The sequence below is a fragment of the Labrus mixtus genome, chromosome 12 (genome assembly GCF_963584025.1).
Source record: "Labrus mixtus chromosome 12, fLabMix1.1, whole genome shotgun sequence".
NCBI lineage: Eukaryota > Metazoa > Chordata > Actinopteri > Labriformes > Labridae > Labrus > Labrus mixtus.
The window spans coordinates 12769964-12789193 of NC_083623.1; the positions used below are offsets into that span (position 1 = coordinate 12769964).

Genomic DNA, 19230 nt, shown 5'->3' on the forward strand with positions numbered 1-19230 from the left:
ATATATTATTTGTGCCGCTACTCAAATTTCCATGACATGGAACAAGGTACATACACAAAACACTCAAGTGTTATATTGATTGATAAAAGTGGGCGTGGCACAAAGTTTCTCATAGCTCAAGATCAATCCTGATGAATGTGACTGGAGGAGACATCTTTGGCTATTTCCTGAACATACGCACTCAGTGTTTCCCATTAATTACATAGACAGTGGCAGCCTGCTATAGTCTAATTTGCCCCACTTACATCACATTTTGATAAGTTACTGAAAGCATTTTTCAGGAGACCAGGTGTAAAAATTAGGGTAAAAGGCCAGAGACCTCAGAGGGATTTATACAGAATGCACCAGGGTTGTCAACAAGTCAAAAACAATTGTATCATTCACATTGAAGGACAGCAGCAACTTCAGTTGGTTTGTTAACATAAAATGAAATATCCAACGTTATATGTAACGATGATCCCGACTTAAGACAATATTGCCCGACTCCACTTAGATAGCTAACGTTAACATTATTAACAGTTGCTCTGACAGCATAGTTAACTATATATTAGATTAGAAATCAGGGTGGGATCCTGAACGGTTACAGTTGCCCCCAAACTTTTTCATAGATACAGCCTCTTTATTTTGCTCTCAAAGTTCACAAGATGAATGCATTTAACTTTAAAATTAAATGTACACTTTTTTTCTCACAGAGCAACTTTCCCCCCCCCACGAAATACAGTGTGATAAGAGACCAATTCCGACATCAATAGATAGTATAGAATGTTATTCAGTGCTTTGACCAAATCTAATATAGGAGAGGGAATTAGAATGAGAATATCTCACATTACCATTGAATCGTTTATGATAGATAGTTGACGACGTAGTAGTAGTTAGGGTCACTCTCACATGATGCAAGCACAGTGTGTGGTAATATTTGTGTTCAATAACTTGTTGCATCACTCAGACAGGTTACTGGGACACGATTATAGGTTCAATAAAGGCCAGAAGACCGAACACTACGAATGCCTTTAGTTGAAACCAGGTCTGTAGGTGCTGAAGTTTGATAACTTGGTATGGGAGCAGATCACATAAAAATATGTGCCTAAGTCGATCTTACACTTTCAACACTGATTGCTATCAGCAGTTCCCATCCTGTGTAATCTAGATGGCATCCAGTAATATATCTGTGTAATATTAGATATTGAACAAGTTTCCCCTGCCCTCTCTGATGTTTTTACCCATGTTTGACAGAGTACCTAACCACTCATCATCTTCAACACCATGTATTTAATAGTATCAAATAAATCTTTGGATTTCTTTTTGAAGAAGAGATTAGATTGGCAAAATATCTTGAACACTATGTGCTATGTTGTTTGCTATGGCAGTGAGGAAGACAGTGAAGAAACTTTACTCACCAACGATGCCAAACGCTGACACAGCTCTGGACAGGCCTGATGAACCCTTTTGGCCAATCTTGGTGCGGTTACCCAGGTCCAGACGGCCAAGTAAATCCCGTACCTCTTGCTGGTTGTACACATGCTAAAGACAAAAATTCAAACACACATGAAGAGCACATACACATACATATAGCTGTGACAAGCTTCGGTTTATTTATTTGTGAGCATAGTCCCCATCTGGTTCTTTTTACCTTGCAGCAACATGAATAACATCTTCATCTGAATAACATCACATAAAAGCTGCTGGTAATGGGGGATTTATTTAACTAAAAACTTAATTCAGAACGGGTAAAACTTGTACAATCTCTATTCCTTTCTCTGCAATAATAATAAGGTCCAATCAATGCTTCCTAATTTTCCAACAAAAGAGTATTCATTGATCCTCAGTGAGGCAATAATGTCAAATTGTTATTCAAATTGCGTAATGATTCAGGTTATGTTCTGAGCTGACTGCCGTTCATGTCAGATGAATGATTTTTTTTTACTTGTATTATGCATTTAATAATGCATAATAATTTAAAAAGAAAAAAAAAGCTAAGACATCAACAACCTTAGCATGCTGAGGGGGAAGCTTCTTCTTCCCTCTCATAGCGTTTATAAATCGACCCATCAGGTGCAACATAAAATGAGATAACTATGTGTTAAATATGCAGAGGTATTAATGTGTGAAATTCCCCTATTGTTGGATGAAATGCATTATCCTGCAAAATCCAATAAGTGAGAGAGGGAGAATAAAATAGCCAATTATGTGGCTCCCTCATCTCACTGGAACAATCTTTATTAATCCCAGAAACATGAGGAGGTTCATAGCAGCCTATATTAACATTATGTGTGCAAGGTTTCTCTCTACATGAACTGAGAGACAATGAAAGATGAGGCTGCATTTCCAGCTTTCAATATGCCCACCGCCACTTCTTCACACCATTTTCAAGCATTCGTCGCCCCGTTTATAAAATACTCTACTATGCCAATCAGATAGAAAACAACACGGTATCCCAGGGTCGGTATAATATCTGCTCAAACGAGAGTGTGGGGTGATGGATATTTAGTCATGGGTGCTTCATAATAACAAACACATCATAATCATCCACAACATGAACAAACAAATCAACTCCCTGCTCATAGATCCTGGTAATGAGCAGTGGGGAAGAAAAGGAGGGTGCACTCCGCAGCACTCATCAGCTAAGCTGTCATCCACAATACACTCGGGACAGGCTGAGTGATTGTACAATTTCCCCCCAAGCGTACTGTACTGTATTACATAAGCATACACTACATTAGCACTGTACTAACTCTGGTCAGAACTTAGCACTTGCCTTATCGTCGATTATCACCAGGTCCTTGGGTTCTGTGCGGTCAATTTTCAGGACTCGGTGTTTGGTCTGTGCCTGATTGGTCCCCACCAGAAAATATCTCTGGAAAGAGAAAAAGCACGAACGCTTCAAGTGAACACAGTTATAGTCCTAGTATTTGTGTGATTGCATAATATCATATGAATGATGACATGTAACATTTCCTAGAGGGAATGTTTTTTTATATTTCAAAAAACATCGACCGATCATGTTATTACAAGCAAACTTTGTATAGCACAGCCCCTTTATTAAAGTATTTTTTTTCCACATTTTTTTCCTATAATGTGCAACTTCTTCTCTCCACAATGAGCCATCAAAGAAGACATTAGGAAGAGAAGCCAATTTATACACAAAAGGAACTAAAGGAAGGTGTGTTTCATACAACTCTACATGATTAGGAACATACACTGGAATTAAAGTAACTACAGCCCAGATTACATGTGGCCCCAGTACTTATTTGATCGAAAGGCAACATTCAAATATGTGTCTGACTTTCTTCAAAGTCATTATTTTTCTCACACCAGGTGTGTGAAATGGCTAAAGCTTTCCTGTCCACTAAGGAACATACAACTGGAACACTGTGTATCAGTACAGTCTGCAACCATTAGAGATAGTTTGTCCTGTTCCACACAAGTATATAAGAAGCTATCTTTGTCCACAGTAGGAAGATTTTCAGTTTATCTGCTGCTCAGTGAAATGGGTAGACAGAGGTTCAAGAAGAAATAATGATAAATATATGTGGCACAACGTTTCCTTCCTTACCCTATTGATCTTGGACAACAGATGACAGAGTCACATGATCTTAGTAATTGAAAATCTATAAAAAACTATGGCTACTCAAAACATGATGCACAAGAACGTGTCAGTCCAGAGCAGACATTGATGCCTAAATCAAACCAAACATAAACAAGACACAACTAGAGACTTACAGCTTATTTTGTCAATGAAATGAAGCTTTTCTTATGACTTAAATCCCTATAATTGGTATTATGGAAACATAATTAGGTAAATAAGTAGACTAGGATATACCTGAAGTAGAATATCATCACAAGTAGTCGTTTGCTGCCATCTAGTGTTAACTAGAATAAGTAAATCCACATCCTGCACAAGTTCTCTACTCTTCCTCATTTTGTTTTAAAGTCTGTGGATGGTAAAAACATTTATAATAGCTTCAACATTGTTCCTTTCTTATTATTTTATTATCAGAGCAGTTGGCAAGTACACCTCTTTGTATATCAGCTGAAATTAAACAAGAACAATGGGAAGCATGAACAAGAGAGGATGGATAGTTTTCTGTTGACTACTCCCATCCTGTGTGAAAATTGCTGTTTCTGAAACCAAAAAGGATACAAAAAAATAGGCTTAGTTTATGCAGCAGGGGGTCAAATGGGTGTCTTTAACATGTTGGAGATGTGATGTTATGTAGAAATATATGCACCTTCTTGCAGATGCTAGAGGTAATGAACAGTCGCATCTAAGGTCAAGGTGACACAACAGATAGACTTACTGCTCTGGTTTCATACAGAACCATCTTCTGCATCCCACTGATGAGATCAGCTGCTTGAGGCATGTTTATCCCTGTAATGTTCTTTAAACAGTCCAGAAGAGATAACAGGAGAGCTGCGAGGAAAAGACCAATTTTACTACTTCACATCTTAAAACACATAACAGAAAACATTGATACGACCAACAAAAACTTAATGTTTTGGCCAATAGCAGAGTTAATGAATGTTACTCACCACGGAGTTAGCTTGCTATCCTCGTTAGACACTAATCACCACCAAAGCAAATAATATGCATCTCCTTTGCCAGTTAAAATAACCTTTTCAAACGTATAAATACATTACATACATTTGTAATACGTCCTTGTTATTACAGCTAGCATAAAGTGACTGCAACATGAATTTGTTTTAGTCATGTGACAGTCACGAAAGTCTTCCGCGAGCTTGTGTCATCTGATACGGTGGCTCACAGAGTCAAAAACCCTTGACTTGAAAAGGCGATTTATATTATTTCAGTGCTCGTTTATGCCCGTGTCTATTTACCTCGAAGAAATTCAATAAGTCCTTTAAGTTGTCTGTAATTTAGAAAATACAGAAGTCCTGCCATGACAGTTTATTTCAAGTAAAAAGGTAGTTTTTACTAAGTCCCTTCTAAAGTTTTCAGTTGCTATGGTAACCATACCCAACGTAGGATAGTGATACGTGAGGCAAGGTAACGTAAACAAACCGTGTTAAAAGTTAAAAGGGACAAAATAAGGATGAAAAACCACGGTAAGTTAGCTATTAAAATGTATGTAGGATTATGGCTCTCTGATTTTGTTCGTGTTTAACTCCTTTTCTTTGTGTTACTAATCAAAAGACCGTTTAGTTGATAACGTCATTGAAGATGAAGCTGAGAAAGAGAGTCTTGCTGAGAAACCCACCTGCTTCATCATCATTGGAAGACCGGTAATTCCCCCTCTGTCATTTACACACAAAAATTACACAACACAACAAAACACAGCATCAGAAATAGTTCCCAAGGGCTTAGCTTTAGATACATCCGTAAACAATGCAGAGTAGGTGCACCACCATGCATCTTAACACAGCTGTTTAGTCTTCACTCTACAATTTCCCTTCAGTATGCCCAAAACTGTTGCCAAAGTGATGGGTTGACTTGGAGTTTGTGGGGCAAATAAGCATGACATTATTTTGTTAAAAAATTGTGAATACAATTAGTATCAAAAAGTTTCTTAATGTTGAACAAAAGTAGGCCTACTAAATATAATAATCATAATTTTTTTGCAGGGTGTTGGAAAATCCACCTTGGCCAAAAAACTTGCAGAGTCCTGGAAGTGTATCTTAATTGATGGTAAGCACAACACCTGTGTTACCGACTTTGGAGTCTTGAGTCATTTATTAAATCTATTTGATTTATAATATTTCAGATACAGATCTGCTCAACACACACATCAAAAATAAAACAGAGCAAGGCCTGGAGGTAAATTTCAGTTTTTAGCCAAGAAGTTAAACCTTCCATTTTTATATGAAGTGTTTTACAAGAATATGCATTTCATTCTTTCTCTTTCTTTCTCTAGCTCTTAAATATCCTATTTGCGGGTAGAAGTATACCAGAAGACCTAATTTTCCAGCTGATTCTTGCCAGGCTTAACTCACCAGATGTGGAGCATTATGGTAATTAAACTGCAGCACGGTGATCGTGTATGCAAAAAATTCTATCATTCATAACTCGGCTATATGGTTACATAATGACACATGTGTTATGATACAGGTTATGTTCTGAGCTGCCTACCGTTCATGTCAGATGAATCTTTGAAGATTCCTGAGCAGATTGAGCTGATCAAAAACCTCAAACTATCACCTGATTTCATCATCAACATCAAGGTCACCTCTATTTACCTCTAGAGTTGTATATATATAAGAAGCAGCAATATATATTTTTTTTAGCTTTTACTTTTACCAGACCATGTAGATTTTTCATTAGTCAACATTATTTTCTGAAAACAATTTAGAAGTCTGAGATGAGTTTTATATTGAAATTGAACACCTCATTCTTCTATTAGTGTCCAGATAAGGATCTGGTCAATAGATTGTCCGGTCTGAAGCAGCACCCAGAAACAGGACAAGTGTACAACAGGGATCAGTGGACGCAGAAGGAGGTCTTTAACAAGAAGAAAGAGAACAAGGATGAAGAAGAGGAGGAGGAGGAGGAGGAGGAGGAGCAGGTTTGGCTCGAGTAATTTTATGATGGATTTTTTAAGATTTAGATTGTTATTTTCTGCAAACCCATGTGATACATCGTTTTATTAAGACACAATGAGTAGTTGCTCTTTCTGATTGGTTGTATTTTATTTTTAATATGTATTTCTATATCTAACTTAGCATTTGTTGTTCAATGATTCATTGTTATCAAAACCTTGTATTGCTTGCAGAATGGGGAAGAGGAAATCCAAAAGGATATTATTGACCAGATGGTGTGGACACCTGAGAACCTGCCGAGAAATGCTTTTCCCAGAATTAAGATGTACAGAGACACAATGCTCAGACCACTCGAGGTCAGTTACCAAGAGCTCCAATGAATTAGGAGTTCTTATTAATATGTCAGCACAAAATAGTGCAATTAGTTTGTCAAATTCTTTGAAAAAAAACCCATCCATCTCTATAAGAGATAATCTCGATCTTTTTCGGGGAATCACTTGATAAAGACACTCCTGAGTGATTGAAATAACTACAAACCAGAGTGCATAGTTAAATTTCATCATTGTTTGGATCAGTTTTGCTCTTATGTTTAAGCGTGATCTTTACCTAGAAAACCACTGGCATGTTTACATTGAAAGGGTATTTAACAAATGCTGTGCTATTCTTTCCAAAAAGTGTTTACTTCCAGCTTTTGACTTCTCGAAAAGTAGCCAGTGTTTCTGAGACACTGAAGTAAAGTTAGATTATTGTTCACATTTCAACAGATGATCAGACAGACAAACAAAGCCTGATCTGGACAACTCACTTCTGTTACTCAAATATTAAGTGATGGGTTGAAAACATTTTCCCAACAAGTAAATATATATATATATATATATATATATATATTTTTTTTTTTTTTTTTTTTTTTTTTGTAAGCCAGCTGTTTATAAGTTAATTCATGTTTTTTAAGGACTACATGACAAACCACAACCCCCTCTACTTGTTGGAGCTGGATGGAAACATGTCACCTGGAGAGCTGCACTCGGTAAAAACACTCAGAAGTTATAAACAATCTGCAGTCAATATAATACACAGCAAGATTTTGTTACCTTAGTATGCTTTTTATTTTTCAACAGCAGTAGTCCTTTGCTTGCTTAAATGCGAGAAATAATTAGTTTGAGCATAAATGAGCAGTTTTGAGTTCTGAAGGATGATTATTGGTCTGTTGAATCTTTTGTCTCTAGACTGTGATGTCTCGTCTTGGATCCATGATGATAAAGTGCGTCTCAGTTCCAGTCCCCCTGCACCAGACTGATGAAGAGGAACTTTCAGAGCATATTGACACAGTGTGCCTTTAATGACAATATTAACTTATATATAAACCAGTATTTCAAACAGCTGTATACACAATTGATGCTAATGCAATAGCCTCTTCAATGAATCCACTTCTCATTTAAAATTAAAGTTATTAAATTCTGAATCCATCTCTTCTCCAGGAGGATCTGCTAAGACTCATGTCCTCATCCAGGACAGTGGCCCCTGGTTTTAGATGGAGAAGAAGCCGCTGGGGCCAAACTTGCCCTGTTGCTCTAAAGGAAGGAAAAGTAATTCCTGGTCAACCTGAATTATGTGTGGGGTGAGTCATCTTTTGAAGGCCACGAGCAAGTGTAGGAATCTATGTAATAGTAATAGAAACTGGTCTAATGTCAACCAACTGTTTTCAATTCTTGTGCAGCTTCCAGGACAAACTGTACATACTGTCATCTCAGGAGGCCTACCAGAAGTTTGTCGCAAACCCCCGGCAGTACCTTCTTCCTCCAATGCCCAGGCCTCCTTGCAGAGTTGCCATCATTGGACCTCCACAGGCAGGGAAGAGCACACTATGTCAGCTTCTGGCTCAGCACTACAACGCACTGGTGCTTGATATGGAGAAATTGGTTCTGCCGGTTTTGGAAAAGGTTGAGCAGGACAGGCTTGACCAAATCAAGGACGAGACAACACAGGTCGCTATTGAGCAAATCAAGAAGAAGATGCAGCAGGAGAGAGATAATTCAGGCAAGTTAAGCTTTCTGGATGTTTCTGTACTTTTTTTAAATTCTAACTTCAGATGGCATACTCAGAATTAATTTTTCTAATATTTTTATATTTTTTTATTTCATCAGATGACACCAGTTCTTGCAACGGTAGGACTTTCAGACATTAATATTCAAATATTTTCTTTACTCTCTTGATGTCTCCCTGAACCAAACCTACTTTGAAACAAACTGACATGGATAGATAAACATTTAAATCAGAAACTTTACCTGTACTGCACAAATCCCAAATGGTTTTCTGGTGACGTTATGTTTTGTCAAACTGTTTGAGAGATCAGTGTTGGAGTTTATGTAGTGTGTATATGCAGTATATGTGAATGTTTTCCTCTGTGATGAAATGTGTTCTCAGTTACAGAGGATCATCCAGAGGTACAAGCAATGGTTCTGACTGCGTTGGAAGAAGCCAAACAAATGAGTACAAATCCCATGAGCCTGTATACAGAGGTACTGGAGAAGCGTTTTAAAGAGGTATGTCAAAATGTGAAAATTGCAGTGGAATTTATCCAACCTCATCTATCCTACAAGCTATCAGCATATTTGCATAAACTATACATAAATATGTAACTAATATGCAGTCCCTAATACATTTTTATCCATATTATTGTGACTGCTGTAAGATTTTTATGGTTAAACCGAACAATAAACTTTTTAACTTTAAGTTCACTTTAAACTTCTTTAAATCATCAAGGCAGTGCTGTTGATGTTACAGATTGAGGAGGCTGACTCTGATTCAGATGTCAGGACTGGATGGGTGCTGGACAACTTTCCCAAGAACTATTCACAAATCAATGATTTACAGCAAGCAGAAATCCTGCCTGACACCCTCATCTGTCTGAGTGACAGTGATGGAAATCAGGGTATGACACTCAGAAACAATTCATCACACACAAGTTGCTTTTAGAAAGTCTTTGTATCTTGTATCACTGAACTTCAATGTGTTTGTCAGTTTTGAGGAGATTCTATGAGAAGAACAAGGAGAGCGTGGATGAAGCTGTAAGGAAGAGGTTGCAGGACAAACAATCTCAGAAACAAAAACAGGATTTGTAAGTATATGCAATTAGAGTGCATGGATTGTACTTTTTAAAAAATATATCTTTTATTTGTTGGAGTTATTTATCTTTATTTTAGAAAGCAGAAGGAGCAAGAACAAAAGGGGGAGGCCACAGCTGCAGAACTGCAAACAAATCTAGAGACAGTTGTGGAAGAAATGGAAGGTACAGTCAGTCTTTCTTTTTTAAAACGCTATATTTACAGCGGCTCCCTGATCCTGTAGTATTTCACCGTTATAGTTTTAAATCATGAACATTTTCCTTTAGAAAACCCTGAACAATCTGAAACTACCAATCCTGAACATCCTGACATAAACGAAAAAGAAGGTGAGACATTTCATTGCATATTCGTGTTTCCCTGATCAAAAATGCAAAATTTCTGTCTCAATTCTATGAATGATAAGAGATGAGAAGGATACGATTGGATTATTCTCTAAGTCATCTCGGGGTTTGATGTCAGTCTTGATTTTTATAAACTGGGAAAGTGAAGCTACAACTGGTACCTGTTTTAAACAAATCATCATTATCTAGAAGAAAGTGTTTTCTCTCCACCTTCAATGCTCTCAATATTCTCCTCTCCCCTCTGTTCTGCTCAAGCTGTGGCATTACCTGATCATTGGGAGTTGGGTTATCCAGACGGCCCTGAGATGAATGACTATAAGCTGCAACTGAAACAGTTTGTGTCCGAATGGGAGAAAATGAAGTCCAATTTAGATGTGTCCTACTCAGTACTGGAGATTGGTGACAAAAGCCCTGAGGACCTGCTTCAGGAGGTGGTCCTTCAGATCGAGAGTGAGTGTGAAACATGGTCGAGACATTTTTGCAACACCACAAATCTCAAAGCTCTGTTTTGTTTAAGATGAAAAGTTAGGCAACATCTTTTTAATTATTTAATTCAAAGGAAAGGTATCCATATTTCTATTTGTATAGCAAATTCACTTTTTTAAGCTTCAACAAAAATACGAGAAAATCCTTCATAACGAGAAGCTACATCAAAGTGATTTACCCCTACATTATAATATAATGTCCAATTTCAATTATTTCTGTTATGATGTGACATTAAATAAGTCTCCGTGTTTGGCAAGAAAAATTCTCCCAATCCATTGTTGTTTACATGTCCAATCTTCAGAACCCTTTCAGTACATGTCCTGGGAGCTGTCAGAGATGGACGTGGACGAAGAGGCTGAGGATTTCGAGGCCTTAGCAGAGCTAGAGAGAACTGAGGAAGGCAGCATGGATAATTTTGAAGCAGAGGACGAGGACGAGGACGAAGTCAGTAAACAAGAGTGTCTCTTAACTTTAAGGCCCCAGTATGTTTTTTTTAATCTTGACTAAACTACAAGGTTACGATACTATTTATAATATAAATATTGACTATAAATGTGACATTAAAGAGAAGGGTCATTTAACAGCTTTGTTCGCTAATAATTATTATACAAACGAATGTTAAACGGCATCTCCTTCCTCACTTGGAATTCAGGGACACTCACCAGCCAAGAGATTATTAGGCGATACTGATCATTTCTGCCCTGTGGCTTTGAAAAACCAAAATGTCCTGTGGCCGTGTACGGAAGAAACCGCAGCCAAGTACCGTGAGAAAACCTTCTACTTCTCCAGCCCAGAAGCGAGGGAGTCTTTCCTGCAGAACCCTGCACAATTTGTTGCACAGAATGAGCCTCTTGAGGTACAAGCAGACATGAAAAAAATCAAACTTACAGTGAGAATAGTACACATCCCTAACAAGTCCCTGATGATTTTCTTCTTCTCAAGCCTCCTGCCCTTCGGATATTTTTGCTTGGCACCAGAGGGTCAGGCAAGACCACTCAGGGTGAGTGGCTGGCCAAGCAGCTTGGCCTCTTCCACGTTCACTTCAGGGAGCTACTCCAAATGCTCATCATGACCAAGACAAAGACAAGAGTACCTTATGCTGATGAAGTGGACACTAGTGACGGGTCTTCTGAGGATTTGGAGGCTCTGATAAGGGAAGAGAGGGGGCAGGAGGAGACAGAGAGTGAGGATCCCTCTGCCAGCATCAATGACATGGAGGTCAGCCTCAGTAAATGTTCTTTTTTGGAGCAGGATTTTATTTATTATAGCACCTCAAATGTGGTGACTTGTTACATTTTAGTGCTGCATTATTGTGAATTTTCTTTTGTTTGTCTACAGCAAGAAGGAGAGCTGACTGATGAGGAACATGCCATCAAAGCTTACCTGTCTGATGGATATCCTCTGCCTCCAGAGATCCTTGATAATGTTTTAGAGCCGTTTTGGAAAAATGAGCCATACAGGTAGTTTAACACACAAGCAAAAAATGCACACGTCTGTCACCTCTTTTTACTCTTTTAAAGACTATCATGTTGGATAGCCATCCTGATATGCAGTCTTGCTGAGACTTAGATGAGTAGACTAATGTGACTCTAATATCTGTACATGAAGCTACGTATTTTATGCTAAGCTTTGATAGCTTAAGACTTGACTCGCCTTTCTCTGTCTTAAGGGCATAACAGCTGCTCCAAATCTGAACAAGTTGAATGTTTTTACTTAATCAACACTAAAGTTAGCTGCTGCTGGTGGTGGTGACTTCACATTTGCCCTACAGACTCATGACATGTGTCAAACCTCTCGTATTACTCTCAGTAAGAAAGCAAACAAGTGTATTTAATCTCTCAGGTTTTTTGCCCTTTCACCTCTTAAATGCCAGGCTCACATACAAACATGTTTAGACTTATTTACACATAGATTTCACTGTTCTTAATTATATGTTTGTTATATAGTCATCTTTTTTTAATAAACATTGCTCACATGTGTGATTCAAGGTCATTAAACTCATAATTGTCGACCTAACTTAATCCTTGTAGGTCAACAGGTTTTATTTTGGAGGGCTTCCCTCATAATGCTAAGGAGGTTCAGTACATGGTACAGCAACAGCTTTTCCCTGATGTTGTTGTGGTCATGGCGGTGGATGCCTCTGATGTTCAGAAGCGTCTCTTGCCGACATACCTAAATAAATGGCGCGATCGCCGCCGCAGGAATGAAGCACAGCTTGTCCTCCTTCGTGATCTACGTGCAAAGAATCGGGTAAGTATATTAAACTTGGTAGAATTTTTTTTTGCTAATGTTATTTTTCAGTATTTTTCCAGCTATGTGTCTTGCAGACTGTGTGAGTAAGTGGAAATATATTATTATCGCTGTTACAGGCAGAAAAAATTGCCCAAAGAAGAGCTGAACTCATGGAAGAGTTAGGCGGCAATGCAGCAATAACAAAGGTAAAAAAAAAAAAAAAAGCTTTTAAGTCATACCATTTTTATCACTGCTTAACCTACCATCCCTCCTATCTCTTATCCCCAAACCCACTAGTCCAGACATCCCAGCGATGAGGAAGATGATGGGGAGGATGAAGCTAGGGGTAACATAGAGGACGAGATAAAGGTCATGCTGGAAGAAGAGTTTCCTTTAGAAGAAGATAATGAAGACACAGAGAATGAGGAGACTGAAGAGGCAGCATCCGAGAGGCTGGAAATCGAGATAGAAGAGCGTTTTGTGACAGATGAAAATGGCGTCATTACTGTGACGGTACAAAGACACAAACATCATGGAGGCAATAACCTCAACAAACATGCATATTTGGTTGTTTTACCTGCATCCCTTCTGTTATTATTTGATATGTACTTAAATCCCCTGTGAGGAGTTTTTGTCAGGTTATGAAACAAACTAAAATTATACATAAATGTAAAGTTACCTTTAATGTCTGTTAGTGCTGCTGGGAAGGTGTGATGAAGGGATTAACAGCATGCTGCAGGCACAGCCCTTTTTTAAAAAAAAAATCCACAGCAAAGATTAAAAGTGATGTGTTGCAAAAAGGAAGGAAGAAAAGTTACTTTTAAAATAACACAACATACCCTCATAGAGGACAAGATTAGCAGAGGGGTAAGATGTTCCACTTTGTCCACAGTGGGTGCCTAAATCAATGCAAACCAAAAATTCCTCACAGGAGCTTTATGGGACATTTGGAAAGTTCGAAAAGCTGCATAAATAACATAACATTTTTACTTGAATAAGAGATAAGATAATCCTTTATTTATCCCACAACGGGGAAATTTACATAATTATAATAATAATATTAACAATGTAAGATAACATTACATCGTGGATAATCCATCATGCTTTACATATTTTACTTATCTTAAACTAACATGTTGTGATTTGTGCTTTTTCATCATCAGGAGCTCCTGAGTGAACAAAACATACCCAAAGTGTCTGTAGGTGCAACCCGCAAAATCTGGATAGTGCAGCATCAGCTGCTCAAGAAAATCCAGCCCCTGCTGACCAATAGGGAGTCTCTTTTCCAAAAATGCCAACCCATCCCATATAGCCTGGCACAAAAGCTGCTGCTCACTTCCTACAAGCTCCACAGTGCCTTTGGCTGCTGGGACCCCATCAAGGTAGGAATCATTTATAGGGACTTTTTCAGTAATAACATTTTGGAAGTTATTTTAAATACTAGTACTCCATCTATTATTCTAATTCTTCTTTTTTCAAAAGAAGTTAGTTATTTTATCAAAACTCAGATTCCCTGTACATAGTGTGTTGTCACATATTCTTCAATTCATTCATCTGCCCTTTTCACAGCAATTTAAAGAGCCTGACTTGATCCAGCCTCTGCAGTGGCCTCTCAATACGACATTTCCTCTAATCTTCCATCAGTTTATCTACTTCTTTGCGACTAAGGAAAACCGCAGCATTTTTATGTTGAACCCTTTGAAATACATCAGGCAGCCAAAGCCCTTTGCATTGCTCCCTGTTAAAATAGCTATTCTTGGACCACCCAAATCTGGGAAAACCACTGGTAAGACAAAGTTTATTTTTTTCTTTCACACTTTCTCAGAGGCGTTCCGTTCTCTCACCATGCTTTATCTCTCTAGTGGCACAGATGTTTGCTAAGAAATACGGTTTGGCCCGACTGTCCATTGGTGGGGTTATGCGTGAGGTGCTTAATACACAGGAGAACACTGATCTGGCTGTCCAGATGAAAAGATATCTGTCCCAGGGACTTGTTGTGCCTGATGAACTTGCCATTCAGTGTCTGGAGGTGGCACTCATGAGCTCAGTCTGCAGCACCAGAGGGTAAGCTGGTGGTATTTGATATACATTTATAATTTTAAAAAATGTAAGTAACTTCCATGTGATTTTTGTGTCTAAAAACGAAGATAACGTTCTTATATATGACTACCAAGAAATCTGTACATACAGTACTATGATCTTTTATCTTCTGAAGACAATAGTCTCTATGTTGTGATTCCAGGTATGTGTTGGATGGCTTTCCAAAGACATTAAAGCAGGCAGAGCTGATGAGTTCAAGGAGCATCATTCCCATGACAGCAGTTGAGCTGGAGCTGGACACAGTGGAGGTGCTAAAGAGAGGCCTCTTGGACAAGATGAAGCCTAACAAGTCAGAGAACGTCAAAATGAACTTTAAATTTCTGTTTAGTTTTCCAGGAATGATAAGTCAAAGATAATAAAATGTATCCTCTCTCCTCCAAACGAAGGCCTCATGTTATGCATGACAGCTCTGAGATCCTCCACATTCGTAACTCCTGTTACAAGGAGGAGATGGAGCATGTGAGGCAACACTTCCAGCAACAATATCAGAACCTGATCCTGCTGGATGGCTCAAAGAGCCAATGGTGGATCTGGAACAACATTTTAAAGGAGACTAGCATCAACATGAAATGTATCCACAACTTCTTGGAGAGGATACAAAGAGGTAAGTACTGAAAGCTTAACCCGTATTCAGCACAGCAAAAAATAACATTTCAAGCCCTGTATCCATTGAAGACTGTAATCTAAAAGGATGCATCTTATCTTTATAGTGCATTAAATTCCATCCCTAAATATCAGTATGCAAAATTACAAAAGCAGCCACAGAAATGAAAGAAAACGACCAAAACAAAAAAATGGAAGCGAAATAATGTTTTTTTTAAAGGGAAAAAAATAATAAATAAATAAATGTATTATTAAAAACAGGTAATTTGAGTAATAAATCAAATAATTGTGAAACATGCAAAGGATGACATGAAAGAGTCTATATCTACCCCTTATTTTCTTAATTTTGCAGGACAATCAGCTTGCATCAACAGACTATGTGTCACACCCACGGAGCTGCAGAATCGACTTGGAGAGTTTGGCCAGTACTGCCCTGTCTGCCTGGCTCTACATCTCCACCTAGTGGACTGCTCAGAAATTGCAGCTTTAACTCATGCAGCGCAGTACAGGGAACACTATTACAAAATGTGTGGCGAAGACCATTTACAGGTCAGTGTACTGCATCTGCACTTTAGAGGAGACATTATATATTGATGGTCAAAGGTAACCCGATTTTTGACTTTAAAAACATTACAAATCCTCTAACATGATTCTGCGATTACCTGGTAGAATGTAATGTTTTGTTCCTTCATTTTAGGATGTATCACATAAATGATGTTATAATGTGCTAATTCGATAGAGGTTCCTGACCAGTCCGGATCAATTTGTGACTCCTGGCTGCCCGCACACTCTCCCACAACCCCACCTGCTGCCACAAAAGCTAACAGAGACTCAGGTGAAGAACAGGTTTCCACAGCAAGTTGAAATGAAGGGCTTCTGTCCGGTCACTTATCTGGAAGGAAAGCAAAGGTAAATATTAATCTCTGTAAAATTTCAAAAAGAGCTATAGCTATATCCCACTAGATGTTCTCCTGAATTTCCAAAGTGAATTCTGATTTGAACTGGTGGTGAGTTGGATCAGATGGCGGGGAAGGCTGCCGGACAGACCTGGCAAACCCAAACGTGTAGTGCGGGTGAACTGGGAACGTCTGGCTGAGGCCCCTGTCCGTGGGGTCTTCAACTCCCACCTCCAGAAGAACTTCTCTCTCATCCCGGGGGAGGTTGGGGACATGGGGTCCGAGTGGTCCATGTTCAAAGCCTCCATTGTTGAAGCTGCGGCCAGGAGTTGCGGCCAGAAGACCGTCGGTGCCTGTCGTGGCGGCAACCTTAGAACCCGCTGGTGGACACCAGTGGTGAAGGAAGCCGTCAGGCTGAAGAAGGAGGCCTTTCGGGCTTGGTTAGGGTCGGCAAAGCTCTCGATTTACCGGTCGATCTACGTTTCAACCCTCACCTATGGTCATAAGCTATGGGTAGTGACCGAAAGAATAAGATCGCGGATACAAGCAGCCGAAATGAGCTTCCTCCGGAGGGTGGCTGGGCTCAGCCTTAGAGATAGGGTGAGGAGCTCGGACATTCGGGGTGAGCTCGGAGTAGAGCCCCTGCTCCTCCGCATCGAAAGGAGCCAGTTGAGGTGGTTCGGGCATCTGCTAAGGATGCCTCCTGGACGCCTCCCTTCAGAGGTTTTCCAGGTACGGCCAACTGGGAGGCAGACCCAGAATGCGCTGGAGGGATTAAATATCCCTTCTAGCCTGGGAACGCCTCAGAATCCCCCAGGAGGAGCTGGAAAACGTTGCTGGGGAGAGGAAAGTCTGGGTTGACTTACTGCGCCTGCTGCCACCGCGACCCGACCTCGGATAAGCGGGATGGGATGGGATGGGGACTTTTGGAGTCAAATCTTAGGACTACATTTTCTAAGCCATAAAGATCCAAAACAAAGGGATTAAAAAATATATATATAATATTATTATAAATATATATGTATTTTTAAGATAAGATGATGAGGACTGGGAACTATTCAAATGATCTGATCATTTTAAAGAAACCAAATCACATTTTATAACTGACGTGTTTTAATGGGGCAGTGTGGTTTGGATACATGTTTGGCATACATTCACTTTAGTTCTATATTAATTTATTTTTCATTTATGGGGGGGGAAACAATTTCGGTCACGCAACCATGCCCTTTTCACTAGATTATAGAGCCCTTTAAAAGCTCAATTTAAAAGCACTTAGCTAACGTCAAGAAAATAATGAAGGAAATTAACAATTCAAAGCAAAGACTGAGAAAAAAGGGGCATCATCGACTCCAGAACTGAATCCAAAGAATTACATACTACTTGCCAGCTCAAATAGAACAAACATATTAGATATTCATTTCTTTTTCTGTAGGTATGAAGCCCTGGTTCGTGGTAAGATGGAGTTTGCTGTGGAATACAAAGAACGGATCTACATTTTTGAAACAAAGCAGAAACAGGACAAGTTCTTAAGGTGAAGAGCTATTTAATTCATTCTTCAGAATGTGTAATATTTAGTTATGCTTTCCTGCAAAGTGTATTCAGTTGTGCAAATAAAAAGTATTTAAACATCCACTGCTTTTAATTAAAGATAGCGCAGCATTATATTGCCATGATATGGTCTAGTCTAATGTGTAAAGGTGGTTGCTGGTTTGTTTTCAAGGATTCCTGAAACCTTCTGCGACCAAAAGCTGCCAAGTAAAGTCCCTCCTCTTTGTGAGCCTGTACCCCTCACCTCCCTGCCCACACTGGGCTACCTGGAGCAGGTCAGACACTAAAACATACCTGAGAACATCATGGTAGTCAGTGATAATCTTGTGTGTGCATATTTCATAATATCATCATTCACGTAGGTTTTTCAGGTCTGTAAGGCTTTTGGTGTTTTTCAGGGTCTTGGGGTTGCAGTCATCAAGGCCATGACAGCTGTTGGGTGTCTAAAACCAAAGTATCCTTTCCTAAGTATCCAAAGATCAGCCCTCCACTATGTGGCCTTCTATCTGAAAGGTAGGGAAGATGTCATTATCAAACGGAACTATTATGTTGAATTGCAAAAACTTGATGAGGATGATTGTTAGGATGTTAAGTGCTTTATTTATGTTTACTTAAATAAAATATTATCCCACTGATCAGTAGTTTCTCATATTTTAACAGCTTTCAACCACAAGAGCACAGACTACACCCGCCAGAAGTACAAAAAGAAGCTGGCCTTGTTTGAGGAGAACTGCGAGCTCATTCCCTACCTAAGCTCAACAATGAGGAGGAACTACAAGCCCCTACGTGAACATCCTATTGACTTTGAGTTCAAACTTAACCGTTTTTTGGCCTTGGGAAACATGTCAGGTGCCAGCAGTGTTCTGTAGTTGTGTTGAAACTTTGACTTTCACTATTTTGTGTGGAGAATTGTGTAACAAAAAAATAATTTGAAAGTGGTGTGAGTTTATTATTTCAAGAGTTACATGTAATAAAATATTTTTCAGGTTTTTTGGGTTATTACTTACTTTTTGGATGTCTTATTTATTTATGTTGGACACTACATTTTGCTTTTCTTACATCTATTTGAGATTAAACTAAAAGGGGAATTCATTGTCAGGTTAATGATGCAGGGAAATAATGGTAGTGCATGTAAGTTTGGCCTATAATCAACATAGACCAGGGTCTGTTAGTGTTGTTCATCCAATATTGTTAAGTTCTTGGCCTGATATTTGTTTTACAAGGATGTTTATTTATATCCATTATACTTCTTTTAATAGTAGGTAGGGCTCACAATTGAATGTATTAGTTAAAGGGATACTTCACCTGTTGAAACATGAATCTGTATTGACATTGGGTCATGTAGTAGAACTGTGAAATACATTTTGAAGTTGGTGCCTTCTTGGCCGAGAAAAGGCAGAAAGTGTC

The 19230-nt window shown here is 38.9% G+C and overlaps 2 protein-coding genes across 3 annotated transcripts in view; one reads left to right on the forward strand and one right to left on the reverse strand.

The window, feature by feature from the left end:
• fig4a (FIG4 phosphoinositide 5-phosphatase a) overlaps positions 1-4735 on the reverse strand; it is a 59716-nt gene extending 54981 nt beyond the window's left edge. Inside the window, exons 1-4 of the mRNA XM_061052037.1 lie at positions 4531-4735; positions 4299-4411; positions 2756-2854; positions 1398-1521 (exon numbers count right to left, since the gene is read on the reverse strand). Coding sequence (XP_060908020.1) covers positions 1398-1521; positions 2756-2854; positions 4299-4361 — 286 coding nt within the window. The 5' untranslated portion in view covers positions 4362-4411; positions 4531-4735. The remainder of the gene's footprint in view (positions 1-1397; positions 1522-2755; positions 2855-4298; positions 4412-4530) is intronic.
• A 985-nt stretch (positions 4736-5720) lies between these two features.
• On the forward strand, positions 5721-18807 carry ak9 (adenylate kinase 9). 2 transcript variants are annotated; one of them, XM_061052039.1, is made up of 33 exons: positions 5721-5773; positions 5871-5967; positions 6065-6177; positions 6357-6518; positions 6750-6848; positions 7445-7519; positions 7719-7820; positions 7971-8110; positions 8210-8529; positions 8917-9035; positions 9277-9424; positions 9514-9610; positions 9696-9781; positions 9884-9943; positions 10214-10408; positions 10746-10888; positions 11097-11300; positions 11387-11662; positions 11783-11904; positions 12475-12694; positions 12814-12882; positions 12974-13189; positions 13840-14058; positions 14246-14462; positions 14539-14740; positions 14919-15065; positions 15163-15380; positions 15732-15928; positions 16119-16288; positions 17708-17806; positions 17996-18098; positions 18222-18336; positions 18484-18807. In XM_061052039.1, the coding sequence occupies exons 3-33, from the start codon at positions 6091-6093 to the stop codon at positions 18690-18692; spliced, it is 4836 nt and encodes a 1611-aa protein (XP_060908022.1). In that variant the 5' UTR covers positions 5721-5773; positions 5871-5967; positions 6065-6090; the 3' UTR covers positions 18693-18807. The 2 variants fall into 2 exon arrangements, with proteins under 2 accessions (XP_060908022.1, XP_060908021.1); XM_061052038.1 differs by lacking the exons at positions 5721-5773; positions 5871-5967; positions 6065-6177; ... (3 more) ...; positions 7719-7820; positions 7971-8110 and having other exon boundaries at positions 8215-8657.
• Positions 18808-19230: the final 423 nt, after the last annotated feature.

Bases quoted from the DNA above. Each gene is read 5' to 3' on its own strand.
- ak9 (XM_061052039.1), top strand. From the start codon at position 6,091: ATGTCAGATGAATCTTTGAAGATTCCTGAGCAGATTGAGCTGATCAAA. The intron at 6,849-7,444 runs GTCAGTTACCAA...ATGTTTTTTAAG, and splicing joins CAATGCTCAGACCACTCGAG to GACTACATGACAAACCACAA. The intron at 9,944-10,213 runs GTGAGACATTTC...GTTCTGCTCAAG, and splicing joins TGACATAAACGAAAAAGAAG to CTGTGGCATTACCTGATCAT.